The 27,810-nt window shown below is 41.3% G+C and overlaps 1 protein-coding gene across 1 annotated transcript in view; it reads left to right on the top strand.

The window, feature by feature from the left end:
- The window catches only part of ZDHHC5 (zDHHC palmitoyltransferase 5), a 42,216-nt gene that overhangs the window by 11,928 nt on the left and 2,478 nt on the right, over window positions 1-27,810 (top strand). Inside the window, exons 3-11 of the mRNA XM_079991526.1 lie at window positions 18,529-18,650; window positions 19,660-19,817; window positions 20,407-20,579; window positions 20,748-20,850; window positions 20,927-21,018; window positions 22,448-22,580; window positions 22,973-23,096; window positions 24,047-24,159; window positions 26,796-27,685. Coding sequence (XP_079847652.1) covers window positions 18,529-18,650; window positions 19,660-19,817; window positions 20,407-20,579; window positions 20,748-20,850; window positions 20,927-21,018; window positions 22,448-22,580; window positions 22,973-23,096; window positions 24,047-24,159; window positions 26,796-27,685 — 1,908 coding nt within the window. The remainder of the gene's footprint in view (window positions 1-18,528; window positions 18,651-19,659; window positions 19,818-20,406; window positions 20,580-20,747; window positions 20,851-20,926; window positions 21,019-22,447; window positions 22,581-22,972; window positions 23,097-24,046; window positions 24,160-26,795; window positions 27,686-27,810) is intronic.

Here is a 27,810-nt window from a genome sequence, read left to right as displayed (position 1 = left end):
GTTTCACTGTGCTGGGAAGTGTGAGAGCTTAGTTTGGGCACAAGCACTGAGGTTACTGTATATATTGGGGTTCACAATTCTACCTGTAATGCAGAGGAGTGATGTTTTTTGCCATGGTGAATAGGGGAAGATTTATCTGCCAGATAAAAAGGGAAAGCTTGCTCAGCATTGGGAGGCTTATTTGTAGTCAAAATAATCAGATATGTTGACTGTATAGAGTAATATCTGTTAAGCATAACTTAATTGAAGGCTGTGAGACCATTAAAATAGCCTAAATAACTTGTCTGGTTGTTATTTGTTTTATTTAACATATTTATATGCTGCTTAATTACCAGAGTCTAAATGGTGTATTTAAAAATCATACAGTGAGTAAAATCAATTACAATTAATTATAAAAGCTGAAAGCCTCCTTACCTTCAAAGTTGTCAATTGTGTTTCAGAATCTGTTGCTGTGAAAAATGTCCACTGACATTTATAAAAGAGAATTGCAATAGGCAATCTGAGATTGTGAATGGCATACTACAAAAACATCAGTTTCTGTTGAACAGAATGCTTGTCATACAAGGAGTTTGGATACTTGGGCAGGAAAATAAGCCACAGGTGGGATTGTCTCATGAGCTGTTATCCTGGTTTACCATTGAGGTTGTTATTGGTCTTCATGTTAAATAATTGCAGTGATGTGTATGAAAAAATGGCTAAATTGTGCACACTTGAAGGGATAATTTTATGCAATACAGTGGTACCTCGGGTTACATACGCTTCAGGTTACAGACTCCGCTAACCCAGAAATAGTGCTTCAGGTTAAGAACTTTGCTTCAGGATGAGAACAGAAATAGTGCTCCAGCGGCGCGGCGGCAGCAGGAGGCCCCATTAGCTAGTGGTGCTTCAGGTTAAGAACAGTTTCAGGTTAAGTACAGACCTCCGGAACGAATTAAGTACTTAACCGAAGGTACCACTGTATATGATTCAAATACTTTTTAAAACATTTGCACACACACAGTGATATAGTTTTCCATGATAGTTTTTTGTGAAGTCAAGTTGAACTAAGTAATGTACATGGCAAGAAGAGTGATTTGTGCACAGAAGTTTTTGCACATACAAAATATGATTGTTTAAAGTGCTGCATAGCAGAAAGTTTAAGTTTGCTAGCACATAGCGTCTGGATAAAGAAATATACCACTTCTTCACCAGGTAGTATAACAAGTAATGCTTAAGGAAGAGGCTATCTTAGAATCATAGAACTGTAAAGTTGGGACCACATGAGTTATCTCGTCCAACTCCCTGCAATGCAGAAATCTTTTGCCCAACATGGGGTTCAAACCCACAACTGAGATGAAGAGTTTCATGTTCTACCAACAGAGCTATCTCAGCAGCTCATAACTTCGGTGATATACCACAACTGTTAGCAGACCTTGTCTGAAATGTATATATCACTTCCATGTGATGTGCTTGAATTCTATTAGTGGAATCCTTTAAGTTACTCCTTTTATTTAATACATAATCAGTGAACTTAGTAACAGGAAAGCAGTTTTTGATGGCATTTATGGGGCTAGTTGTTGTAACAGGTATGTATTTTCAGATCCACAGAAGGTACTCATAAAAAGTAGTACGGCATTTAAACTTTTCCCCCACCATAAGTATACTATAGAAGCATTCTGCAGAGAGCTACAATTGTATTTACTGGATGTTCCTACGCTTTATAAGCTAGAAATATGTATACATATATATATGGCTTGTTCAGAATGAAAATTCAGTCAGTTAATTCTAGATTAGTTGAAGTTGGCTAGCCTACTTTATAACATTTTAAAATTGAATCATAACTATCCTTCTCTTCAAGAAGGATTGAAGCCCTCCTGACATTTAAGTTTTATTCAGAGTCATTTGGGGTGGGAGCCATGGATTTAATGTAATTCTCTCCATGCTCCATGGCATTTCTGAACATCACCTCTATTTCTGAGGGCTGCTTCTGTCTCATAATTGAAAGTTTCAAAAGCAACATAGTTGTACTCCTGATGTTTGAAGACCTGTTAAAGTATGCTTCAGACACTACATGTTAAAAAATACTTCCCAACATGTACCTGAGATGGGCATGTAGCATTTTCACATTGTTGTAGGAATAGGGTTACGAGTTTAATAGTTTCTTTCAAAAGTGATGCAGGGTGTTACTGAAGTATAAAGATAACTTTAACTCCCACATCTGCATCACTTATTTTCTCATTTGACTGACTTAAGCTGATTCTGTACTTATTCCATTGAAGCCTTGTGTCTGAGATGATACAAAAGTTCAAATTAATCATGACATAAGCTTTTGTTGTCTACTGTCAACTTCATCACCAGTGTTAGGAACTTAGATGTATAAGCTAACCTTATATATCTTAAACTAAGATGCCATGGGTGTGTGTTTGAAGAAATAATAATAAAAATAATAGCTATTATTTCTATACTGCTTTATATTTTAAAGAAAAAAGCTCAAAGTGGTTTACTACACATTAAAACATTGAGTAAAGCTATTCTGAATAAAACAAATTCAAGCCTCATGGAAAATATTTCAGATCCTTCTGTAAGTGACATTTTGCTTTCCCCATATTTATATATCCACTTAATTTTTATAGCTGCCCCATAGCAGAAGTGCTCTTGGAAGTCAGTGTGGTGTAGTGGTTAGAGTGTCAGACTAGGACCTGGGAGATCAGGGTTCAAATTCCCACTCAGTCATGAAGCTCACTGGATGACCTTGGACCAGTCGCAGCCTCTTTGTTTAACCTACCTTACAGAGTTGTTGTAGGGATTAACTGAGGAGGAGGGTGAACCATTTACTCCTTGGAGAAAAGGATGGGATGTAAATGGATTAAATAAGTTCTTCTGCTTACCTGCTTAAGAAAGCTGGAGGGCCCAGACAGATGGAGATATTAGTCGCCAACCTGGCATCCAGAGATCTCCACATGGTAATAATTCAACCTGCGCCAGTTGCAAAACGCGCCTGGCACCTGTGGGGTTTTGAACACTGTAATTAATAAATAAATAGTAATTAATAATACATTGATGATGATTAGTATGAGCCGGCATGTCAGCAGTGGTCATTGGACTGTGCTACGCTGTGATGAGGGCAGAACTATTGTTTGGCTCCTGTAGTGTTCATTTAGCTGAGCTCCTCAGCAGTACACACATATAATTTAGCTTTCTTTTACTAATTTATTTGCTGCTTGTAGCAGACATGCTTAACCTTGCAGGTTACTAGATGCAAGATTCTTGAATGTGTGCTTTAAAGCTTCTTTTTGACTTAAAAAATTGGAGCAAATATCTCAGTCCAGTTCCAGTTGTTGATTAAAAGAGAGCCTTCTAGGTCTGAAGATGTGACTCAGTATATTTGGCAGGCAGTAATAGCTGAGCTTCCAAGAAGCCTGTTATCTACAGTGAAAAACATGATTCAACAGATCTTGGGGGTGTCTACATTCAAGAGTACTTGAAGTTGTTTTTCATGATTATTTGGTAAGCAGTTGCATGAACCTTCCCACAACTATGATCTTATAGACTTCTGTGTTGTATGCTACGAATTTCTCAATCGCCTCGCCTTTCATTTAGTTAGCGATATGGCCCTGAGAATCTGAGCAGTAAATGTATAGTATTATAAATGCTGATTACTCTTTTTGCAGAGTGACAGCAGGAAAAAAATCTTGTTTTTCTAGTAGGCTTATTTTGCTGTCTTCAGAATATCTTACCTTGTAACATTATTCATTAGCAAAATATACAGAGATTGATTGTCACATTCAAGCTTGTTAACCATGCAGGCATTCTCTTGGCCCTGGTGTACTTTTCTTGATCTCTAGAATACATTCTAGCTGAACTTCTAATTTATAATTTAAAACAACATTTAAACATTTTGGGTAGATATGACCTCCTTGACTTTGCCTTTCAACTTCCTTTTTTAACTTCCTTTTTCTGGGAAGTTTCCTCTTTTTGAAGTCACATGTGACTGGGTTCAGGGGTTGTTGTTTCTTGTGTGTGTTTGTTTGTTTGTTTGTTTTTGCAATTGTCTGTTCACATACATTGAATTTGATAGTATTATGACCACAGTTCTCAACTGATTCAACTACACTTGCACCAGGTCCTGGGGCCACTCAAGATTAAGTTCCCAGGGTCATCACTCCTCTGTTCAGTTCCATTACCTGTTGCTCTAAGGCAGAGTCATTTGAGTATCTAGAAACAAATATGCACTTAGTCCATGTGAGGATAATGGTAGTCACCTATTACTGCAGCATTTCCTCTATTAGATGCCTCCTTGATTTAATTCTCCGTTGATTTCTCATTCTCCTTTTCAAGATCATTGAGCATTTTGGTCAGGGGGAGCAACAGCATTTCTCTAGTGCTAAATTACCTTTTGAGGCTCGATATCACTACCCACAACAACTCTAAGGAAGAATCTGTGCCTTTGGGAATTTCCAGCTTATTGGACTCCATGTCCTCTTTGGCATACAGAGTGACACCACCTCAGTATGCCCCATCCTGTCCTTCCTATAGGGTTTGTATCTAGAGATAACTGTGTGCATTGGTTCTGTCCATTCTACCAGGTTTCTGTTATGCCTACTGTTATGTCTTAAGCTTTAATCCTAGAATAATAGGATTTTAGAATGTAAATTTTTAGAAGGGAAGTTTGAACCAGCCTATCGGGTGTGGCTCTGTCTGTGCTTGCCTGCTTGATCCTCCCAGACCCCAGGCTATATATCCTTTATTCACACCCTAAGTCACACCTGATAGGCTGGTTTAAACTTCCCTTCTGAAGCCAGATTGGACGGCTCTAACAGCCAATCAGATTACTACATTCTAAAATCATACCCACCTACTATTACTGTATTTTCCTCAAAGTCCAAGTAGTCCAGCTCATCCATCTTGACTCGAGTCTTCTAGCATATAAACACTTAAATTTTGTTGATTGTATCCAACCTACTTTTAAGTAAATGGCTCTCTTTGCTGTCCTCAGATATTATTCAGAGTGGTGGGGGAATCCCTAGAACAGATTAAGAGGGCACCAGATGAGAGGAAAGGGAAGAAAGTCCCAACGCACAAGCAGAAATCCTTGCACTAATGGGACACATAATGCAACATAGCATTAAGTGACTGTCTTTGTCATTTTTCATTTTAGTCTATGGTGCTTTCGTCTTTCTGAACTTCTGTCATGTGCCTCTGCACTGCTAGTACCCATTTAAACAATCATACCCCATACGCCTTAGTGGGAAGATTTGCTTCCGTTGGCTTCACCCCCTGCAATCAGTTTAAAAACTGCTGTGACACATTTTTTATTTTAAGCATCAGCAGTCAGGTTCCATCCTTTTTCAAGTGGAGCTTGACCCTTTTGTACAGGCTCAGCTTGTCCTAAAACATTCCCTAGTGCCTGAAAAATCCAAATCCTTCCTCCTGACACCACCATCTCATCCACTCATTGATACTGCAAAGCTGTGCCTGTCTAGCTGGCTCTGTGTGTGAAACTGGTAGGATTTCAGAGAAAGCTATCTTGAAAGTCCTGGTTCTCATCATCCTACCTCACAACCTAAATTTCACTTCCAGGGCTTCCTAAATTCATTTTCTCACCTATTAGTGCAAGCACAACTACTGACTCTTCTCTCATACCCCCAAGTATTTTACTTTTTTATCTATCATAAGACCTGTTTTTTCCTTTAATTCTTTCCCGCTCTCCTTCATATTTTTCACTAACATTTTGCTTTTATTCAGTTTAAAGCCTGCCATTTCTTCAATATTTTTAAAATTTTCTTCTAAAACCTTTGGGGTGGACTCCAATGGTTCTTCTAGTGATAACAAAAGCTTTTAATTTATAGGATCGTTGCCCCACTGCAATTCCTTTAATCTCCTGATTACTTCTTATTCTTTGCACCAAGACTTCTAAGGCCCATATAAACAATAATGGTGATAGTGGACAGCCCTGTCTTGTGGTAGGAATATTACCCACAATTAACCTTCCAAAATGCAAGGGTACAAACTAAACTCTTACTGGGTATGCTAAGGTGCAGGTGTTTGCAGCTCGCTCTAACATTTGGGACTAAATATTTGCTGTTTGGAAAATGTTGCTACAAATACTTTTACACTTCATAGACTGAATGATACAATTCTATGTAATGTATAATGCTGTTCATATTTTTAAAGTACTGTAGTAAAGTAGTTTAGATTTTTCGTTTTTTTACTTGATAGTTTCAGTTCCGCTCCCCCACCTGCAAATTTCAGGTTTCTCCAGGAATCCCACTTTTATTCCCACCCTACCCCCTTTGTTTAAATGTTTTGGAAGCTTATTAAAAATACACTTACTACAGGGCATTTTGAGTTTTTTCTAGAGCCTCTGAGGGATCTCTCATACATTATTTCATGTCTATATATTCAAAATATTTATATACCACTCTTCTGATGGAAAACTGCCCAGAGTGGCTTACAAATCAATTGTTCTCCAGTGTACAGTCTAAAAAGCCATAACAGAAGAGGGAAGATGATGTAGAGGGGAGAGGAAAACAAGCAGTCTCAGTCACCACATTCTTAAGTTACAAAATTCTTACATCATCTTGCATGAAAATGGGTTGCTCAGGTGTGGGGGTTTTGTGGGGGGAGGGGGTTAAGGCCTTTGTGGCCTCTGAGAAAAATCCCTGGCAACCAACCTTTCTGAAACTGTCTATAATGTAGCTGGAAGCTGCAGTTTGATACAGGGTGGATTGTTTGCCTTCTGGGATTTATCTGGAAGCTGCCAGCTTCTTAGCACTCCGATTGCAGCAGGTAGGTTTTGGAGGTCCAGTAGTAGTAGGAGTAGTAGTAGTAATAATAATAATAATAATAATAATTTTATACCCCGCCCATCTGGCTGGGTTTTCCCAGTCACTCTGGGTGGCTTCCAATATTAAAAATACAATAAAACATCAGACATTAAAAACTTCCCTAAGCAAGGCTGCCTTCAGATGTCTTCTAAAAGTCAGATAGTTGTTTATTTCCTTGACATCTAATGGGAGGGCGTTCCACAGGGCAGGCGCCACCACCGAGAAGGCCTTCTGCCTGGTTCCCTGTAACCTCACTTCTCGCAGTGAGGAAACTGCCAGAAGGCCCTCAGTGCTGGATCTCAGTGTCTGGGCTGAACAATGCGGGTGGAGATAATCCTTCAAGTATACAGGGCCAAGGCCATTTAGGGCTTTAAAGATCAGCACTAACTCTTTGAATTGTGCTCGGAAACGTACTGGGAGCCAATGTAGGTCTTTCAAGACTGGTGTTATGTGGTCTCGGCGGCTGCTCCTAGTCACCAGTCTAGCTGCGCTAGATTATGGATGGAGTTTCCAGGTCACCTTCAAAGGTAGCCCCACATAGAGTGCATTGCAGTAGTCCAAGCGGGAGATAACTAGAGCATGCATCACTCTGGTGAGACAGTCTGCGGGCAGATAGGGTCTCAGCCTGCATACCAGATGGAGCTGGTAGACAGCTGCCCTGGACACAGAATTGACCTGTGCCTCCATGGACAGCTGTGAGTCCAAAATGACTCCCAGGCTGTGCACCTGGTCCTTCAGGGACAGAGTTAACCCCATTCAGGACCAGGGAGTCCTCTTTATGGTCCAGCTCTCACTTCCATGCATCACTACTGGGAAAACCATAGCTTTAACTATATGGACCTTTGTTGACAAGGTGATGTCTCTGCTTTTTAAGATGCTGTCTAGGTTTGTCATTGCTTTTCTCCCGAGAAGCAGGCATCCTTTAATTTCGTGACTGCTGTCACCATCTGCAGTGATCATGGAGCACAAGAAAGTAAAATCTCTCAATGCCTCCATTTCTTCCCCTTCTATTTGCCAGGAGGTGATGGGACCAGTGGCCATGATCTTCGTTTTTTTGATGTTAAGCTTCAGACCATATTTTGCGCTCTCCTCTTTCACCCTCATTAAAAGGTTCTTTAATTCCTCCTCACTTTCTGCCATCAAGGTTGTGTCATCTGCATATCTGAGGTTGTTGATATTTCTTCTGGCAAGCTTAACTGGCATAACTAACTGGCATATTTGCCTGCAAATATCTTTAGAGTAATAGTAGGCAGCTGCCTCATTTTAATCTTCAGAACACTAGTACTTGGTTAAATGATTCTCGTATATATTATGTAGTTGCCTTTCCATTTATGGCTGTACAAAAATAAAGAGCTAAAATTTGTTGCAAATGCCTTAGTACCAGCTTCACATTTCCAGAAACCTGCTCCCCCTTCCTCTTCTTTACACCCTCCCTGATAATAAACCAGAACGTTAATGTGAACAGAATTTCTAGAGTTCAAGTAATAGAATGCCATTCATGCATGATGGACAGGATGTATAAAGTGAAATGAAAGAAAAAAAACCTGAGCAAGCATGTTACTCAAACAGTTTGCTTAAACATACCATTTGCATCTCTTTTCTTAGGGGATCTAGAAACTAGAACAGGCATAGGCAAACTTGACCCTCCAGATGTTTTCGGACTACAGCTCCCATGATCCCTAGCTAGGGATTATGGGAATTGTAGTCCCAAAACATCTGGAGGGCTGAGTTTGCCTATGCCTGAACTAGAAGGCTAAAATCGTAAGAGCAAACCACTGAACTTTTCTCTCTAATACTGGTAGATCCTGATTGGGTCAGGGTTCTAGACACAGGTTACATAGGCATCTTAAGAAACTGAATGGGCTGTGCTTCTAATAGAGAAAGTTCCATTAAGTATAAGTCTCAGTTTCCATGTGTCATTGAAATACATTGTCCAGGCCCATTTCCCTGGTCTAGGTGAAAAACAGTTGGAACCAACGGATTATTGATGCCACAAAAATTTCATTCATCCATATCACAATTTGAGATTTTAATGTAGAGTTTTGGAAGCACCATCCCTCCTACATTAAGGTAGTTGATTAAATGGGCACTACTATGTCAATAGTGTGCTTACTGGCGAGTGGCTTCTCATATAAGTATGTATACTTTTCATAGTTTATTTTGCATGTAAAACAATCACTTTGAAGCTTCCGAGCTGGTTGAGTAACTTTTTCATTTGTCCAAAACATAATAGATTATTGTAGCACCCGTAAGGAATTTATAAGAAGTTGAATGTTGGAGGTTGGCCTACATATAAGAAGTTATAAGAAAGTTGGACTCAAACAGTAATTTAGCAGAAATGCAGTAATTATGATTGGCATGATCAGGAACACCATGTGGGTATCCAACTACTTCAGAGTAGGGCCTATATTCTATTCTCCTTTTGCACAATTAACTGTCTCTGCAACAGCCAAGAACTTCACTAGTGTATAGCTTGGAGGCCTAAAACAGTTCACTAATGGATGTGGAGCTGCGAATGAGTCACCTCTTCATCCCTTCAGTTGTAGCAGAGAAAATACAAACACGGGCTGGGCATGTCTGCGTCATTAGATGTTTGGGAAGGTTTCTGACCTAGATCTCTTCTGTAGGGAGAAAGTTATAAAATAAATTGGGTTAACTACTGGGATAGGACTTGAGAGTTCCTGTCTGAGTTCTTTAAACATTACCTCCTCTGACAGGGTGGAGTCTCCAGCACCTGCCTGTCTACTTTGAATACCTTGACCACCTTTCATTTTGTCACTAGCCTTCTTACTTGTTTTCCCTCATTTTATTTTTTCCACAGTAGGAAAAAGCTTTATCATTAAAATATAGGTATGTGAATCCTAGGTAAAAGATGTATAATTCCCAGCTTTTAGATGCTTGGCCTGTGATGTATATGCAGTACATAATAATTTCTCTAAAAAATTATCAAGAATCAGCAACATCATTGTCATCTACTATCACACTCTGCAAGAGGCTTATAATTCCCATGGTTTTGTCTGGCCTTAAGGCTGTTTCTGTAGACATATTGAATGCTAGTGGCTTTGAGATGTGTACATATATAATAATTTGAATGTGTTCATTTATCCTTTTGCATATCACTGTGACACCTGGACAACATTGCTCTAGTCTCATGGAACAAAAAGGCTCCATATCATGTTCTTTTGATTCACCCATAAGCTCAAGTTTCTATCCTTAGCTCATACAGGAAATATCAATTTGTGTTGTATTCTCTCTACATAGCAAATTATTGTCTTCCTAGCTTTGGTGTGTGTTTGCATTGCCTAATTCTGCTGTTCAGAATACACTGACAGTACCTCCCTGCCTCTAGCTACCAGCCCGCCATTAATGATTCACAGGCCTGATGCCAGTGTTTTTAGCTGCTGCTTCAGCCTCTTTTTGGCCTGTATTGTAGATTAAGCCTGTGTTCTCACTGACCCACAAATGAAGAGTTGAACTGGCCTTTGCCTTATAGATATTTTGATAATGAGGGGGAGGAGAGGAAGACTATATTAGGAGGGATGCCTCACCCTTCCCTGCTAATCTAATATATGTCCCTTAGACACCCTTAGTGGGCTCTGAGCATTCTGTCAATTGGTTTACTCCATATGTCATTTTTTAGAGGTAGCCTTGCATTTCCCTTCTCTGCTCTTTGCTCCTGCTGCCTAAATCCATCTGTTTATCACAGACTGCTCTGATTGGAGAAAGAAGGACAGATGCTGCCCTAAATCTATGGGATTAAACTCCCAGCAGCAAAGCAGATTAGGGTATTACACAGGCGTCTTCAAGGGGGAAGCCCGCTGGGTCCTGAGCCCAGGCTTTTCTGTGGAAAGGATTCTTCAGTATAGTACTTTTGTCAGTGGGTGCCATCTTAACATTTTCCAACCTCCAAGACTGTGCCTGTGTGTTTGCTTGTGGATTAGTCATATGAATGAGTACCTTGTCCTGGAAGAATTGACCTGCATTGTCCCTCTAAGGAATGGAATTATACGACATAGGTCTGGCTTCTGTCCTAAGACACAGTTGCATGTGAGATATGTATAGTGTTTGTGGCATATTAACTTGTGGTGTTACTAATATTTCCAGAGTTGTAGTTAACACCTATTCTGAGCAGCACATAGATACTGTGGCCAGCTGAAATACCTGGCTACACAGATGCAAAGGTAACCCCCCCCCCCCAATTCCCATAACTGAATATGGCCACACACCCTGCAGTGAACAAGCCCAGAGAGGCACAAGTTATAATCACACTGTTGCTCTCAATTTTCCTGATGTCTCCCAGTACCACATACTGATTCAAGGTGGATATTCTCTTCCTTAACTCCCCACCACCATATTCACAGAACCTTCATCTTACTATAGGATATGCAGGAGGCCAAGTGAACACAGTAGTGGGTTCACAGTTATTTGGGAAATTAGTGTGGCTATCCAGGGTGGCTAATGGGGTGTGAAGTAACAAGTTGCTAAATGTTGATGGTGCATGGTAATGTGCCATTATTTGGCACATTGGATTTAGAAAAAAAATCCTCTGCCTTTCCATTGTAGTCTAATGTTCAGGGCAGGTTACAGCAGCTTAAAAATATCTGCAAAACATAAAAAATATTAAGGATCGCAATAAGGATCAGCAAATTCTTGGACTAGATGAACCTCAGGTTCCTTCTAACTCTATAATTCTAATCTGATACAGGTGGATAGTGACCTGCATCAAATTATGAGTCCACTTCAGAATTCACAGCCTTGCAGATCACTTTACAAGGTAGTCCAAGGGCTGAAGCACTCCCTCTTAAAGCAATTTCTGTTGTTTAGCATTTTAAAAATGGGTAATCCAGCTGCCCACAGCCTGGAGTGACTAGAATGCAATACGCCTTGCTGCCATGCACTTTGAATGCAATATAGCAAGTCCCCCTAGGAGTGATGGGATGAGGTTCTGTCATTGTCAGGGGGGATTATGTAGACAATCTGTGATTAGCTCTAGTGCTTGAATTAAGTTTGACTAAATTGGCGTATATTTGCAAAGAGGAAAAGGCTGATTTAAATAATTTTTTCTATTGATTTCCTCTTCATATATTTCCTACACAATGGTGCATATTTGACCATTAAATCATGTTAATTTACAACTAAATGGAATTTATATGGTTTATTTCTTAAAACAAAGGATTGCATCTTGCACTTGTCAAAAAAGTAACAAAAAAGGGGGGGGGGAATACCCATGACATCCAAGTATGTCCAGATAATTAGTGGGCAGAGTAGAGCTGGCTATTTTCATTCAACTGAAAATGAAAAGCTAATGTCTGGTGGATGAGTGTAAATAATGAAATTTGAGAAATTGTTTATCCTTAGTTTTTATAGGAAAGTGTCACTTAACTCAATGTATCGGGTAGAGGCATTGCTATAGTTAAGAGACTAACTGTAGAGCTAATATCCATTTCTTCAGATTAATATCCTGAAAAGAAACTTGGCACTTATCTTTTTAAATAAAATAAAATCTTGATTTAAATGTTTATAATTTTTTAATTGGTTTTTATTTACGCTTCTCAGTCAGAACTGAGCATACACTGCAGCTACTAGATGTGATGAGGAGTTGAATGAAGTGTCCTTCTGGGAGAATACATTGCTGGCTGGCACGCTGAACATGAACACTCCAAACTGCAATATTTTGTTGCACATCCCACTTATTTCTATGTAGTGCTCAAACAAGTAATGTAATGAAAGGAGCAGCCCTGGCTACTTGGTGGGTGGCATGTGCAGCATTATGCAGCAGTTACCATTCTGTATGAAAAGGCCAGTTGCCCATGAAGAGGGCATAGGCACACCCATATCCCACATGGTGTTGCAGGTGTGCCAAGGTTTTCTTTCTGCCAGTCTTAGTTGTCAGGAGCAATTGTTCTCTTCCCACTGGTGACCAGACAACTCCTGGATTACAGCACTGGGTAAATACCAAATTAAAAACAGCTTTTAAGAGTGGTGACCTCAAGTTTGTGCATTAAGTTGCATTTTGCACAGCAACATAGCTTTAATATACATCAGGGGTGGCCAACTCCAAAGAGACTGTGATCTACTCACAGAGTTAAAAACTGGCAGTGATCTACCCGCTTTTGGGGGGGTTCAGGTTGAAGTTGATAAGCTTTTTTTAGGGAGGAGGAAACCCCCATTTTTAGGGGTTCAGGTCAAAGTTTTTGAGATTTTTTTTAGGGAGGAGGAAGACCCATTTTTCAGGGGTTCAGGTCAGAGTTGTTAAGCTTTTCTGAGGCAAGAGGAAGCCCTGTTTTGTGGGGTATGAAGGGCTAAAATGTTGATCATTTTTTAGGGGAGCCAAAGTTGTTGAGCTTCTTTGGGGGGAGCCAATGATCTACCAGTGATCTACCGGTAGATCACGATCTGCCTGTTGGATGTGCCTGATATACATGGTCTCTTGAAAATAAATGCATCTTATTTTCATGCACAGTCAGCTTAGTGGGAAATAAGTCCTCGAGAAAAATACTTGATGATTTAACTAGAGATGGTATGACAGCATATGCCATAACTTGAAGAGTAAAATAGCAAACTCACTGTTAAGATTCACTTCACCAAGAAAGTGTTTAAGGTGGGTCAGATTGGGAATTGCTGAACAAGCAGAGTTCTCTTAGTTCAATGGGACTACCTTTCATCCCCATATATGCCCCCAATTTAAAAATAAAATATTTTAAGGGTGTTCTGTGGGCTGGAGAGGACAAGAGAGGAGGAAGATGTTTTGTATTCCGAACAGAGCTTCAGTGTTGGATACAGCCAATTGGCTGGTACAGAAGCATAATTATTTTTATTTTTTTATTTTTTTTAATAATATTTATTAAAAATTTTCCAGAATAAAAAGGAAAGATAGCAAGAAAGAAAGAAAAAACAAATATGATTTACACTTGGTTTCAGTGGCATCTTTCCCGGACTTCCCCCCCCTCCCCCTCTTGTATTCCATTTCCCTTAAATTGATTCCACAGATTCTTACCCCAAATTTTAAAACCTTATTTGTAATTTTAAATAACCCATTTATTCCAAATTAATTTATCTTATTTATCTTAATGAACCATTTCTCCTTATATTTTATATAATTCCCTAAGATCGACCCCATTTCCCTTCCACAAATTCCCCTATTTTCAAACAACAAACATGAAAAAAGAAAAGAAAGAAATAATATATAATTTTACAGCCTTTGGATTCCAAATCTCCCCCCCCCCCCCATTCCCCGGTTCCAATCCCCAAAGTTCATCCATTGTCTACTGCCAGCCTGGTGTATCCACGTCTATATCTCAACTCCACTTTGCCGTCTTTTGATAGCTTTTAATTTCAGAAAGTCCAATCTCGAAAAAAACTCAGAAAAAGTCATTGTTCTTCCATCCAGACCTCTATGTTTAAGAGTCTAACTTAAATTCTATTTCTTGGTCCTTTTAAAGTCTGGATGTTCCAAATACTCCGGCTTCAAATTTGGTCCAGCTCTTATTCCTCAGGTTGCTTTTTCCTGTTCTGCTGCAGAAACCTTCTAATTCAGAAACTTCTTGTTCTCCACAGAGGCTTTTGTTATTCAGGAACATAACTTGCGTCAAGTCCCTTCCTTTCTTCAATAGATAAATCCATTGTCTCCTTTAGTATAGAAACCTCTGTAGACAAAATAATGCTTCGCTTTTGCAGCTTTCCCAAGAGATAACAGATCCTGCTCAAATTCATAGTATTTTTCCACTTGCTGCTACTGTTGCAATGTCCCAGCCTCCCTCTAGAGGGAATATGGTAACTTAATTTCTTTCAAAATCAGACCCAAAAGTCAAATAACTTGTTGCCTTTATTTCCAATAATTTATGTCCAAATTGTAACAAATCTAACCAGCAAAGCCATCGTAACAAAGTTCTCTTTTATTTTCCTGCTTTGACAGCTACTTTGACAGCTGTCAAAGTTTCTGTGTCTCTTCACCAGTCTCTCATAGCGGATCGTTCCGGTTCCCGGGGGGGTTGCATTTTAGTTCCCACAAATCAGTCTTCTCCAGCACAATTATTGTAATTTCCCTTCGTGAAGTTAAAATTTTTTCTCAGGTAAACAAGTTCATCTCTCGATCTTAGTTGTCAAATCCTTGCGTTGAGCCATCTACAACAGGGGGGGGGGCGGACTTCCTTTTTGCACTCCCCCCACTCGCTCCAAATTCAAAGATCAAATTTCCCTTTTAAGTCCAATCAATTTACTCACGGGTTGTTCCTTTTAGTCCAAATCCGAAATTTTCAAAGAAGAAGTTGTTGCTCTCCGCCGAATGGCATGCGGCTTCGCTGGGCAGGGGAAGCATTGGACTCACAGCACCACACCCCCCCCCCCCGTCACCCGCTCCGCAGCCTTTAAAAAGGCTCCGCGGGTTGGGGGGGCGCAAACGGTGCCCGCCGAGTCACCAAGTCCATGGGCATCTCCGCCCATGGTTTTTGAGGGTCCCCGCGTCGCCGGCACGGCAGGACCCGACCCCTACCCAGCCGACTCCCTCCGGAGCTCGGAGGGAGTCCACCATTCGGCGATGGCGCCGACCCGGAAGTAGGTACAGAAGCATAATTAAAGTACATTTGACCAGCATCTTAATGTTTTTTTGGAGTAATCCCTAATACAATTGGGTGAGGTTGTGCTGCTAAAAGAAGCATTGTGGTAGGTATATCTTACACACCTTACTTTTCAGGTTATGTCCTATAATTGAGACAAGCCGAGGTGAGGGAGTTGCCTGGCTTTCATTCTAAAGATGTCTCAGGTTAGAGCAAATGTAAACCCAGTGTGTCTAGTATATAGTAGGACAGTTGCCAGGACTGACATGCCGTATCAACACCTTTCCCGCCCACCCCATGGGAAGCCATGCAATAGAACCAGTGCAGACTGTTCTGTGCAATCCCTGTGGTGAACTGCAATATCTTATTCAGGGTAGCGGTAGCCTCTAAATCTCATCAGTTTACCTTTGCAAACAAAAAATAATAAAAAAAGGTGTGACAGTTTTTAAAATGGCTATTTGCAATTCTAATATCACCTATAATTACATTCTTGCATAATAAAAGAATTAAAGACTCCAATAAAACCTTAGATTTCTAAATTATTCTTGTACCACTATGTGGACTTAGGGAATAAGGCTGTTATGTACAGAACCAGGTGCAGTTATCTGCCTGCCTATTTACTTTTTTTTAGCCTGCTATACATATTTCTCTCATCCAGGCCCTAATCTAAGCCTTATCAGTTTTATGGTGTTTATTGCAAACCACTTCAAAAACCTTGTTGCCCAAAGCAGTATAAATAATGTTTGTTTGGGGTTTTTTAAGTTGAAAGCTTTAAAAGTTTCAGAGCTTATTTTGACATCAAATTTACAAAACCACATCCTTTTCTTTCACTGGCAGTACCTATCTCCAGGCTCTTGATTTGTATTTACTAACATAGATTAGAATCCTAATTCGTTCATAACCATGTGTTTAAAAGGATGAAAAAGTGCTGTTGTTGTTTAGTCGTTTAGTCGTGTCCGACTCTTCGTGACCCCATGGACCAGAGCACGCCAGGCACTTCTGTCTTCCACTGTCTCCCGCAGTTTGGTCAGACTCATGTTTGTAGCTTCGAGAACACTGTCCAACCATCTCATCCTCTGTCGTCCCCTTCTCCTTGTGCCCTCCATCTTTCCCAACATCAGGGTCTTTTCCAGGGAGTCTTCTCTTCTCATGAAGTGGCCAAAGTAAATGAAAAAGTGCAGTCTTTCACAAATGTGTAAATGAAAATAATATGTTATGGGGCAACTGATCTGAAATGAATTGACTCATTTGTCTTAAGATACAAATGGAGGTGTAATTCCTTTCCCTATTGGGCTGGGAACATTATTGGGTGGTATCCAGTATTTGCCAAGTAAACCCACTGAAATCAGTAGATCAAAGCAATTTAAGTTCATTGATCTCAATGCATCTACTTTTGATCATCCTTGATCAAACTTTATAGTTTAGTTACATTTACATTCAGATAACTTAAGGCTACGCCTAGCTTTTTTGTCTACCTAATTAAAAATAAATAGGAGCTTGCTCTGATACTCTTCTGGCTGTGCTCCATTAAAGTTTTGAATCTAGTGGGCAAATATTTTAGGTTTATCTAACTTAGTTCTAAGCAGACTTTTGTTGCGCCTTCCCTCCTTAACCTGTAGCCTTATTGTAGGTTTTATGTGGGATGTTCTTCTGCATATGGATCTTCTAGTCAAACAAGCTAAACTTGTTTTTCTTTCTTGCTGTGTTCTGTTCGTTGACAAATTTGGTTACAGCTGATTATAGTGTGTCCAAAATGCCAAACCTCATAGAGCTCATACGCAAACTCAACTAGTGTCTGGGAAAGCAAATGTTACTAATGGTACTTTCTTATTTATGTAAACATTTTCAGTAGTATTAACTTAACGCTTCATGCTGTGTACATTGAATAGAGAGCAGTAACCATTTAAAACTGGTAACTGCTATATATATGTACCAATGATGAATGTTGCTATTTCACAAAAATGTGTTTTATTGTACTTTTCCTAAGTGTTGAAAGTACTTTATGCACATTATCTCCATAATCCTTGCAATAGCTCTGCAAGGTGGTTAATAATGGTATCATATTGCATACTGGTAAATGAAGCTCAGAATATTGACTTGCTTTAAAACCATCTAATGAATTCATAGCTGAGGTAAAATTGGAACCTGGGCCATTCCAGCTTGCACTTTACTATACTAACTGCTTGCTTAAACTTCCCAGCACTTCGAGTGCACAAATTGAGCTCACATAAATATGAGAGGTACACATTGGCATCTATAGGAACACTGGTAGCATTATATCATTAAGAATTCCAGCTATGTATGTTAATGGGTTCTTCATCACTGGAGTGAGTAGAAACTAAAAATATTTACAGTACCTAGGCCTCAGCAGAGCTGACATTTGCTATAAATGGGAAAATGCCACTTAAATACAACTATTAAAAGCACAGAAGACCAGTACTACACAGAGTTGGGTGATCTCAATGCTACACGATCATGATGGCAGTGGTACATAAGCAGTGGTTCACCTTAAAGAACTTTACACATTTTGGAGTTATCCAAATATTACAGCCAATCAGGTTTGTGCTGGAAAATTCAGTGAATAATTTTGAAGAACTTTATCCACATCTTTGGGAACCAAAGTGGGTAGTGTGGGGCCATGTGTTCAAATGCATATTTATATTGTTTTGTTAATTCTTAAGTGATTTGACAGAGTGATGCTTCCACACTGCTAATGGGTTCCTGTGCATATTTGGATTAACGCTGGCCATTTGCCATGAAGTGAGCGGAGTATAGGCTTTGTAGGATCCCAAACTACCTACATACTCCTTTAGAGGGGGTGTGATCCTATCCAGAACAGGCAACTGTTCTATCTTTGGGACATGGGACTTCCATCTTCCAAGAATTCAAACTCAACCCTCATCCAGTCCATCACCACATTCAGGTACTGGTCCAGGGCTTGCACAACTACTCCTGATTCAGATGTTATAGCGAAATAGAAATGTGTGCCCTCAGCTTACAGATGACACTTTACTCCAAAACTCCTGATGAGTTTTCTCTTTCAGTTGCTGGTTATCCAGGTTTATTTAGGTGGAATGACCTCAGTGCTTTTACTTAAGGTTGAATAAATTTATAGTTAATCTTAAAATGTTACTAGATCTGTTTTAACTTACTTTTTCTTTGCGTAGGTGCCCAGGGCTGAGCTTGCATATCTCCCCAATCATCCCCATTTACAATGCTGTGGTCTTCCTCTTTGTGCTGGCCAACTTTAGTATGGCCACCTTCATGGATCCAGGCATATTTCCTCGAGGTGAGAACTGAAAATTGCCTATGAAGCAATTTCCAAGGCACTGATTGATCTGAAAATGTTTTGATTAGGGATGGCTACTTCCACTCTCCAGATCCAGAGCATAAATTATTGTAATCTGGATAGGTAGGAATCTTCCAGCTCAACAGTGTTTATAGTGTGAATTATGCTGGATTCATTATTGGAAGCTATTGCTATATTTGGGAGGGGGGAGGTTCTACAAATTTTGGTTGGTCTTGATAGCTAGCCAAATGTGTTCTTTCCACCAAATCTGGTCTAAAGTGGTGGTGGGGGAAAAGTATTGATTGTGGTGTCACACTACAGATTTTTGAAGGCCCTAGCTGTGGGGACAAACCTTGTTCTTCTGCCTAGCATCAAGCTGACTGGGAGTTTATCCCTGTCCTGGGATCACTCAGAAGACCCAGGCATCTCACTGCTTTCAGAGCTTCTCCATGGCTTATTACAGGACAGCCTAGTATGTAGCAGCTCACTGATAACTGTAGGTGGCAAGGCTCATTCCATGCAGGCAGCTGAGTGAGCTAGTAGAGGAGAGATGGATTTTTCCACTGCTGGTCTGTTTTATGTACTGGCTGAGGAGGAAGGGAAGCCAATCCTTTAGCTCTGCCGAGCCTATGGGAGCATTCTTGACAAAACAGGTTTTTACAAGCCTGCTAAGAAGCTGGTGTCCTGGGTTTCCATAGCAGACACCAATTAGGGGACTTCCTCTCCTCCTGTGACCAGCATGGAAATGCAGAATACTAGACTCCTAGACTTTTTTTAAAAAAAACAGCAACCCTGCAAGCTGTTGTGGGCTTATTTACAAAATGTATCAAGGGTCAGCATAATCCATCCCCTTTTCTCTAGACTTCTGAGAGGGGATAGGGTGTCTCACCAGAAGCACAAAAACAAAAAGTCAGTGCCAGGGTGAATGGGTTTGTGAAACTGGGGGCAAGGACATGTTAGACATGCTCTGTACTTCATTGGATTTTATAATTTTTTCTTGCTGCTTCAGCTGAAGAAGATGAGGACAAGGAGGATGATTTCCGAGCTCCATTATACAAGACTGTGGAGATAAAGGGTATTCAAGTGCGCATGAAATGGTGTGCAACGTGTCGCTTCTACCGGCCCCCACGCTGCTCTCATTGCAGTGTCTGCGACAACTGTGTGGAGGTGAGAGACTGGGAAGAGAAGGGCTGTGTTGGAGCGATTGGAATTGCTTGTTGGATTGTTGATAATGAACTTGGGACATTCTGTAATCTTTGAGATCCAGTTCAGGAACTGTTTGGGCTGCAAGATTCAGTTTTGTGTGTTACAGGTTGGGATAGACACCTCAGACTTGCATGCTTTCCTTTTTTACCAGTGCTCCAGGGTGGTTTGAGAGGGAGGGGACAGAATCAATTGCATAATTGTGGGTAAGGTAATCCATAGCAAATGCGTTCATCTAGTATTCGTGTTTGTTTATTTTATATTTATTTTTCACCTTCCATAATGAAATTCAAGGTGATGTGTGTACAAGTGTTTTCAACACATATTGAAAGGCAGGAGAGGTGATGAGACATCATTCAACTATAATTCATAATCTGCCGGTTGACCACAACCATTCTACTTACCCTTGTTATAGGAGTTGCATCTTCTGTTGTGGAAATGAAAATCTGGGTGGGATTCAGGGTTCCTGGAGTTTCGAGGGGTTCTACAGGTGTTGTATTGTTTTACAGAGGTGATGTCCTTCTAACTCTGTTCTTTATCCTTTCACTGATAGGAATTTGACCATCACTGTCCTTGGGTGAACAACTGTATTGGGCGGCGCAATTATCGCTATTTCTTCCTGTTCCTGCTCTCACTTACAGCACATATCATGGGTGTATTCGGTTTTGGCTTGCTGTTTGTCCTGTGTCAAGTTGAAGAGCTCTCTGGGATCCGTATGGCTGTCACGTATCCTCTTTTTCTAGAGTGCAAAGAATTCCTTAATCAAATTCTGGTGAACAATTGGGCTGTTCACCTGAGATACTGCCAACTGATGGGTGGTGGGAGGGAAAGGAATCCCAAAAACAAAGTTGTAGGCTGATCCTTCATGAATTGCTTCCTTGACTTCATTGACAGTATGGCTGTGATGTGTGTGGCTGGCTTGTTTTTCATACCTGTTGTAGGCCTTACGGGATTCCATGTGGTCTTGGTAGCCAGAGGTCGTACTACAAATGAGCAGGTAGATATTTTACAGTTAGTTTTTGACTTCACTACATAGTATCTCTACTTCCCTGACATATCTTTTCTCCTTGCAGGTTACAGGCAAATTCCGGGGTGGAGTAAACCCATTCACCAATGGCTGTTGTAACAACGTCAGTCGTGTTCTCTGCAGCTCCCCAGCCCCCAGGTAAATTCTGCCTCACCTAAGAAATGCCCTATTCTTTCTTGGAGAGAGAAGAGCTAGATTGTCTTGATTGCTAATGGAGACAAGCAGAGAAGCAGAGGAAGATTCTCTGGGATCAGTCATATAAATGGTTCCAACAGTGAGGTGGTGGGATGTGGGAAGTCATTGCTCACAGCCAGATCACACCTTGAAGTACAGTTGTCTAACACAGCAGCTATAAGCTTCTTCCTCTTTTAGATTGAAGTAAAGAAAGGGGTTGCTGGAAACTATCTAAAGATGTGGCAGAAAGATTAATTTTTATAGTGACTGTTTTTCCTGGGATCTGTATGTCAAGGTGTGTCTATACCACTGAGTATAATCAGTCTTTGGGAGTGAGTTGTGAGCTTACTTGAACTATCCACAGAACAAAAATATGTGGTATTCCTGCTTGAGGTTATATGCAAGGCTCATTAACAATAGATCATTGTTATGTTTCCTTGATACCTCCAATTCCAACAGCTCTAGTGTTCCTCACACATATGTATGTAACGTTAGAGAGAACAGAACTCTGTATGACTTTATATCACTACATGTCTGTACTCATGTAAATCATAATCCAGTAACTCTTTGCTGTGCATTTATTAGTGTTTCTTGTATAAACTATTTCAGCATGCTCTGTGTTTTGCACTCATCACAGCTGCCTGTAAGTGTGAACAGACTACAGGTGTGAAAAAGCTGTTTACTTTTATTACATCAATGAATGTAACTTGTGAAGAAGGAATGCATTACTTACTCCATGATTTGACACTTTTTGTAATTATTCATCTGTTTTGTTCTGGTGACTGTTAGCTCTTGGCCTCTAATTTTCTCCAGTTTTCCTAGATAGAAGGTGTATCTTGTTCCCCAATGCCTTATATCCTTGAAGGATGGCTGTGTTCAGTTTTTAATCCTAGGTTCCTATCCAGAGAAACAAAGGGATAAAAAATGCACCTTGGCTTGTTTCTGTTCTCAACTAGTGAGACCTGTTATACATCAGTTTGTTAAGTATTTTGTTAAAAATAATAATTGTTTTGACAGCACACTTACATCAGGGAAATGTACATTCTCTCAGATATTGTCACATCACTGCTTGACTTTCTTCCTTCACTCTGGCAATACGGCCTGTAATGTAACAGAAACTCAAAGGGTGTAAAGACACTACTTTGAGTGCATTCTGTACAGCAGGGAAGCGCATAAGGGAATGTACAGTGAAGCCACAGGTGATACCAGGACTCGATTTTAGAGAATGAGAGAACTGTGACCTGCAGATTTGCCTTTGCAGTTCTTTGGATACAAATAACTAAATGCCTCCAACATTCCTCAGACTTTCTTGCCAGAGCATGTAAACATCATCATTGGTTCACATGTTTGCAGGAGGCACTCTCATCTTTGCTGGCTTCCCATGATTCACTAGGTATCTTGGTCGGCCAAAGGCAGAGCAGACTGTTACAGTGAAGCCACCATTCCTGCGACCAGAAATATCAGATGGACAGATAGCTGTAAAGATAATGGACAATGGTATCCAGGCTGAGCTAAAGAGAACAAAGGTAAGGAGGAGATGAAGGTGCTACCGAGGCACTGGCTTTCTCCAGACCTTGATGGTGCCACTGCATTCGTGAGTAGGAACCAAATGAGCCTCTTGGACATCCTTCCCCCATGTTATCACAACTTGTACTTCGTTTTCCCTGACAAGTGAAGGTCTGTTTTCCTCCCATGTGACTATTGCTGCATGAGAGTTGTCCCCTTTTATATCCTATATAATTTTTACTTGCCCTTTCCCTTCCCATCCAGCAACTGAGACATGCACAGTCTACAACTACACTTGCAGAAATGCTAGATGGCTGCAGGTCCTTCTAATAACACTTTCAACCTTTTAGAGCTGGGGACAATGCTCAGGACTTTGGGTCCTGTCTCATTCTTCTGCACTTTGTCTCTGCAGTCCAAAGGAAGCCTTGAGGTGACGGAGAGCCAGTCTGCTGATGCTGAGCCACCGCCACCACCCAAGCCAGACCTCAGCCGCTACACAGGTCTGAGGACGCATTTAACCCTGGCCACCAATGAGGGTAAGAGGAGCATTCCAGAGAGACAAGGGATCCAATCAGCTGTGCACTTCTACAGCGATCTGCCATCAGAGAAGTAGTCTCTGACTGCAGTGCCAAGTAGTGAAGCTGGTCAGTACTGAACTGTTTACAAAAGCCTGTGGCAGCTCTGTGCTGGTATTCACAGCACTGCTGACCATACAGCCACCTGCTTGCCTCAGTGCTCAGGCAGGTTATTAGAGCAGGTGCTGAGGTGGTAGCTAGGTTATTACCTTTTAGATGTTACGATCATGTAAATCTCCAGCTTTAGCTCTTGTCCACATGTGAAGGCTGCTGTCAGGATTTGGGGATTTATTGACTGTTCCTCCCTCTGTTGACTGTTCCACACTCAGGTGGAAACAGGGGTTACTTGGAAGGACAGGTCTGTGCTTTGTTCTGCTGTCATAGAGCTTATATAGAACAGTAACAGAAGGCTAGAGTTATTTCCCAGTTTGTGTAGTTGTGAAACCACCTGCTTTTGCTTTTGCTGTTGCTGTAGTGTTTCCAGGGTGTAGCACCTTGAAAGAAAATGTGATCATGGAGAAATGCTTGGAGCTTTCTTTTCTAGTCAGTGCTACTGTTTCCCATCTAGCAGTGCTCAAAATTGAACACCCCAAGGGTCAGGACTAGCAAGGTGTGCATGTACAGATTGGAAGCTTCTTGTGTGATGTCTTTATTGAGGAAATCTTCCTCTTGCTCCATTTCACCTCCACTCCTGCAATACACCCCTTACCTCCTGACTGATTCCTTGACCTCCATGGTGTGTCCACCTGCCTGAGGCTCTTAACTGGTTCTCACGGATCAGTCACTTGTGATATGTGGTATTTCAGCAAAAGCATTCAAACCAGGATTGCTGGGAACTCCCCAGGAAAAGCTGTAAGTAACTATATTATATTGCTTGTAAGTATGTGTGTGATTCCCATTTATCTCCACAGACAGCAGTTTGCTAAGCAAGGACAGCCCTCCAACTCCAACAATGTACAAGTACCGACCTGGCTATAGCAGCAGCAGTACTTCAGCTGCACTGCCTCACTCCACCAGCGCCAAGGTAATGAAGAACTAAGGGGGTTAAACATGAAGAGGGGTTTTCAGGAGACAATGCAGGGTGTGGAGTTGGAAAGGGAATTCTCTTCGAGGTTGTGCAGTGGTTTAGTGCCTTAATTTGACAATTTCTCTATAAGAAATTTCTCTAGTGTATTGTACAGCTGCTATTATGCCATAAATGGAGAATTCTAGCATGGTACAATGTTGGGAATCGTGGGGCTGAGAGGGGTCTTTCATTGGCCAGAATAACCATTTCACCAATTTCAGTTCTCTGTCTCTTCCCATGAATTATTATTATTATTATTATTATTATTATTATTATTATTATTATTATGGGCTGAGAGTCTTACAGTGCAATAGTGTGTTTGTTTTTTTCAAAAGCAAGTCCTGTTTGCTAAGTGTGTATATGATTGTAACCTAATTGCAGCATAAGTATTCATGGACTAGAGTTCACTTCATCAAATATATGAAGCATTGTCTTCAGTTAGCAGACAGAGACAAGTGGTACATACAGCAAAATATTAGTGCCCCCCTGCCCCCAGGACTGCCCTTGTTCCGAGTTCGAATCTCGCTCAAAAAAAATACGGCGAAGGAAATTTGGTAGCAGTGCATGTGAGGAAGGGTAAGACATTTTGAGCAGATGAAGCCAATCCTGGCCAGACTGCACTGGGTCCAATTAATTCCTGGGCCCAATTCAAAATGCTGATTTTGAACTATAAGGCCTTAAATGGTTCAGGACCACAATACCTCAAAAACTGCCTCTCCCCATATGAACCAACTGGCACCCTGTGCTCATCATCTGAAGCCCTCATTTGTGTGCTATTTCCATGAAGGCTCCAGAGGCGTTAGCACGAGAACAGGCCTTTTCTGCAGTGGCTCCCCATTGTGGAATGCTCTCCCCAGGGAGGCTCACCTGGCACCTTTGTTACATATCTTTAGGGACCAGTCAGAAGCATTCCTCCTCTCCCAGGCCTTTGGCCAATTAAACTATGGTCTTTTAAAGTGTGTGTGGCGGGGTTATTGTTGTTATTATCTGTTACTATGTTCGAAAGCATGCCAGTGTGAGTAAATAAATAGGTACCGCTGTGGTGGGAAGGTAAAAGGCATTTCCATGCACTCTGGTTTCCGTCACGGTGTTCCGTTGTGCCAGAAGCGGTTTAGTCGTGCTGGCCGCATGATCTGGGAAGCTGTCTGTGGGCAAACACCAGCTCCCTCGGCCTGAAAGCGAGATGAGTTCCACACCCCATAGTTGCCTTTGGCTGGACTTAACTGTCCAGGGGTCCTTTACCTTTTACCTTTACCTTACTATGTTAGGTATTTTTGTGTTTCTGTATTGTAAACTGCCCTGTGGTTCCCCAGATGAAGGGCGGCATAGAAATTTAAATAAATACATAAGTTCTCAAGCATAAACTAGTTAGACTCATTATGAGTGACCAACTTCTGGTTCATTTTAGACCAAGAGTAGCTAATCTTGTTTGAGCCAAGGGCTGCATTGACCCATTGGCAATTCTTCGGACCACATTTCAGTGGATGTGGATGTGGCCAATTTGTAAAAGTAGTTGTGGTGAGAATTGCAGTTCTCGAGACTGCCAAACGGATTTCCTGTCAGTTATTGTATGATATTCTAAATACTTTTTATCATTCCTTTTTTTTTAATGGACAAATCTTTGGACGGGGGCTCAAAAACTTTATGGTATCATGGCAGCACGGGGGAGGGAACAAGAGTGATCAGTTAAAAATTTTTTTGTCAGGTTTTGAGGGTAGTCTTGAGGTAGCACAAAAGTCCTTTTGTGGGTTAGATATAAGCCACAGGTTAGCTACCCTGATTTAGTCCCTTCTTGTAAATGTGGAAGCTAAGATCCTTTCAGCATTGCCTTTTCTTTTAATTCACCAATCTATGTATTCCTTCCTACCTAGGGAGTCCCATTAGTATGTAGAAACCATTACCTTATCTTGGGTTGGCTCTATTTCGCTTCCAAATTACTGGCACTCAACCACTTCAGCTTGATGTTAGATGCAATGGTGAATACGTGTAAATGCTCCCCTATTAAACTCTTAATGCTTCTTCCATGGCTGGCTAGAATTTGATTAGTGAAGTAATGATTTATTAAATAAGACTCCCCAAAAAATGAATTTCTTTTTACATTTGTAAATACCCTTAGTGGAGCTCTGAGTGAAGTAAATGAGGTTCTTCTACTTTATATAAGGAATGGTCTGTATACCTCAGTTGTAGAATATATGCTTGGAAGCAGAAGATCCCAGGTTCAATCCTTATGTATAAAGCAATCCTGTGAAATAGGTTAGATAAAGGAATGCGACTGAGCCAATGGCACACAGTGAAATTTACAGCTTTGGGGAGGATTTAAACCAAGGTCCAAATCTAACAGTCTGTTACACCACATTGACTCTTAATAAGTAATAACTTGATTATCTAGCTTACATAATTGTGTTTACAGTGTTTTTGAAAAAATGGGGTTTCTGCATCAAGAAATGTGGGAACTTCATTTACATTAAGCAGAGGTCCATGCTTATGGGAAAGCAAACTCTGCACCCAATAGTTATGAATTAATATCCACATCCCAGGAGGCTTGCTAATGACTATTACATATGTTCCTCTTCCCTCCTTCTCTCCTGCTGCAGCTAAGCCGAGGAGACAGCTTGAAGGAGGCAACCTCCATTGCTGAGGGCAGTCGAAACCCCAGTTACCGTTCTGAGCCAAGTCTGGAGCCAGAGAGTTTTCGGTCTCCTACTTTTGGCAAAAGTTTCCATTTTGATCCACTATCCAGTGGCTCCCGTTCGTCCAGCCTCAAGTCTGCCCAAGGCATGGGCTTTGAATTGGGCCATCTTCAGTCGATCCGCTCCGAGGGCACCACATCCACATCTTACAAGAGCTTGGTGAACCAGACGCGCAATGGGAGCTTGTCCTACGACAGCCTTCTCACACCCTCTGACAGCCCTGACTTTGAGTCAGTGCAGGCAGGCCCAGAGCCAGAGGCCCCCATGGGCTACACATCTCCTTTCCTCTCGGCACGTATTGCCCAGCAGCGGGAGGCTGACCTGCACAGTCGTTTCCCAAGTTCTGGCTCACCCAAGCACCAGCCACCCCGTGACCCTTCACCGGTCCGTTATGACAATCTTTCACGCCACATTGTGGCCTCCATGCAGGAGCGGGAGAAGCTGCTACAGCAGTCACCCACGCCACCACCCCTGGCCAAAGAGGAGGATACAGCACTGGGGGACTCAGGCATCCAGTCCACCCCAGGCTCCAGTAATGCTCCACGTACCAGCTCCTCCTCGGACGATTCAAAACGCTCACCTCTGGGCAAGAACCCACTCACCCGCCCAGTGCCACCTCGCTTTGGCAAGCCAGAACCACCACATGCACTCAGAGTGCGCTCTCTGGGCTCACCAGACCAGCCTGCAGCCCCACACTTGGGCAAATCTGTGTCTTACAGCAGCCAAAAACAGTCCTCGCAGGCCATTGTCCCAGAGACTGAGGAGGTGGCCTTGCAGCCTTTACTGGCACCAAAGTAAGTACAAGTGACACCTGCCTCGCGCTTTAAGTGTTCCTTGACTTGGTGGAGGATCAGCCACATTCAACCCTGTCCTATCTCTGATCTGACCAGAGACAGTTTCTTTCAGCAGCATTTGGAGG

The sequence above is a fragment of the Podarcis cretensis genome (genome assembly GCF_951804945.1).
Source record: "Podarcis cretensis genome assembly, chromosome: 1".
Taxonomy (NCBI): domain Eukaryota; kingdom Metazoa; phylum Chordata; class Lepidosauria; order Squamata; family Lacertidae; genus Podarcis; species Podarcis cretensis.
This window is presented reverse-complemented; position numbering and strand designations above follow the sequence as displayed.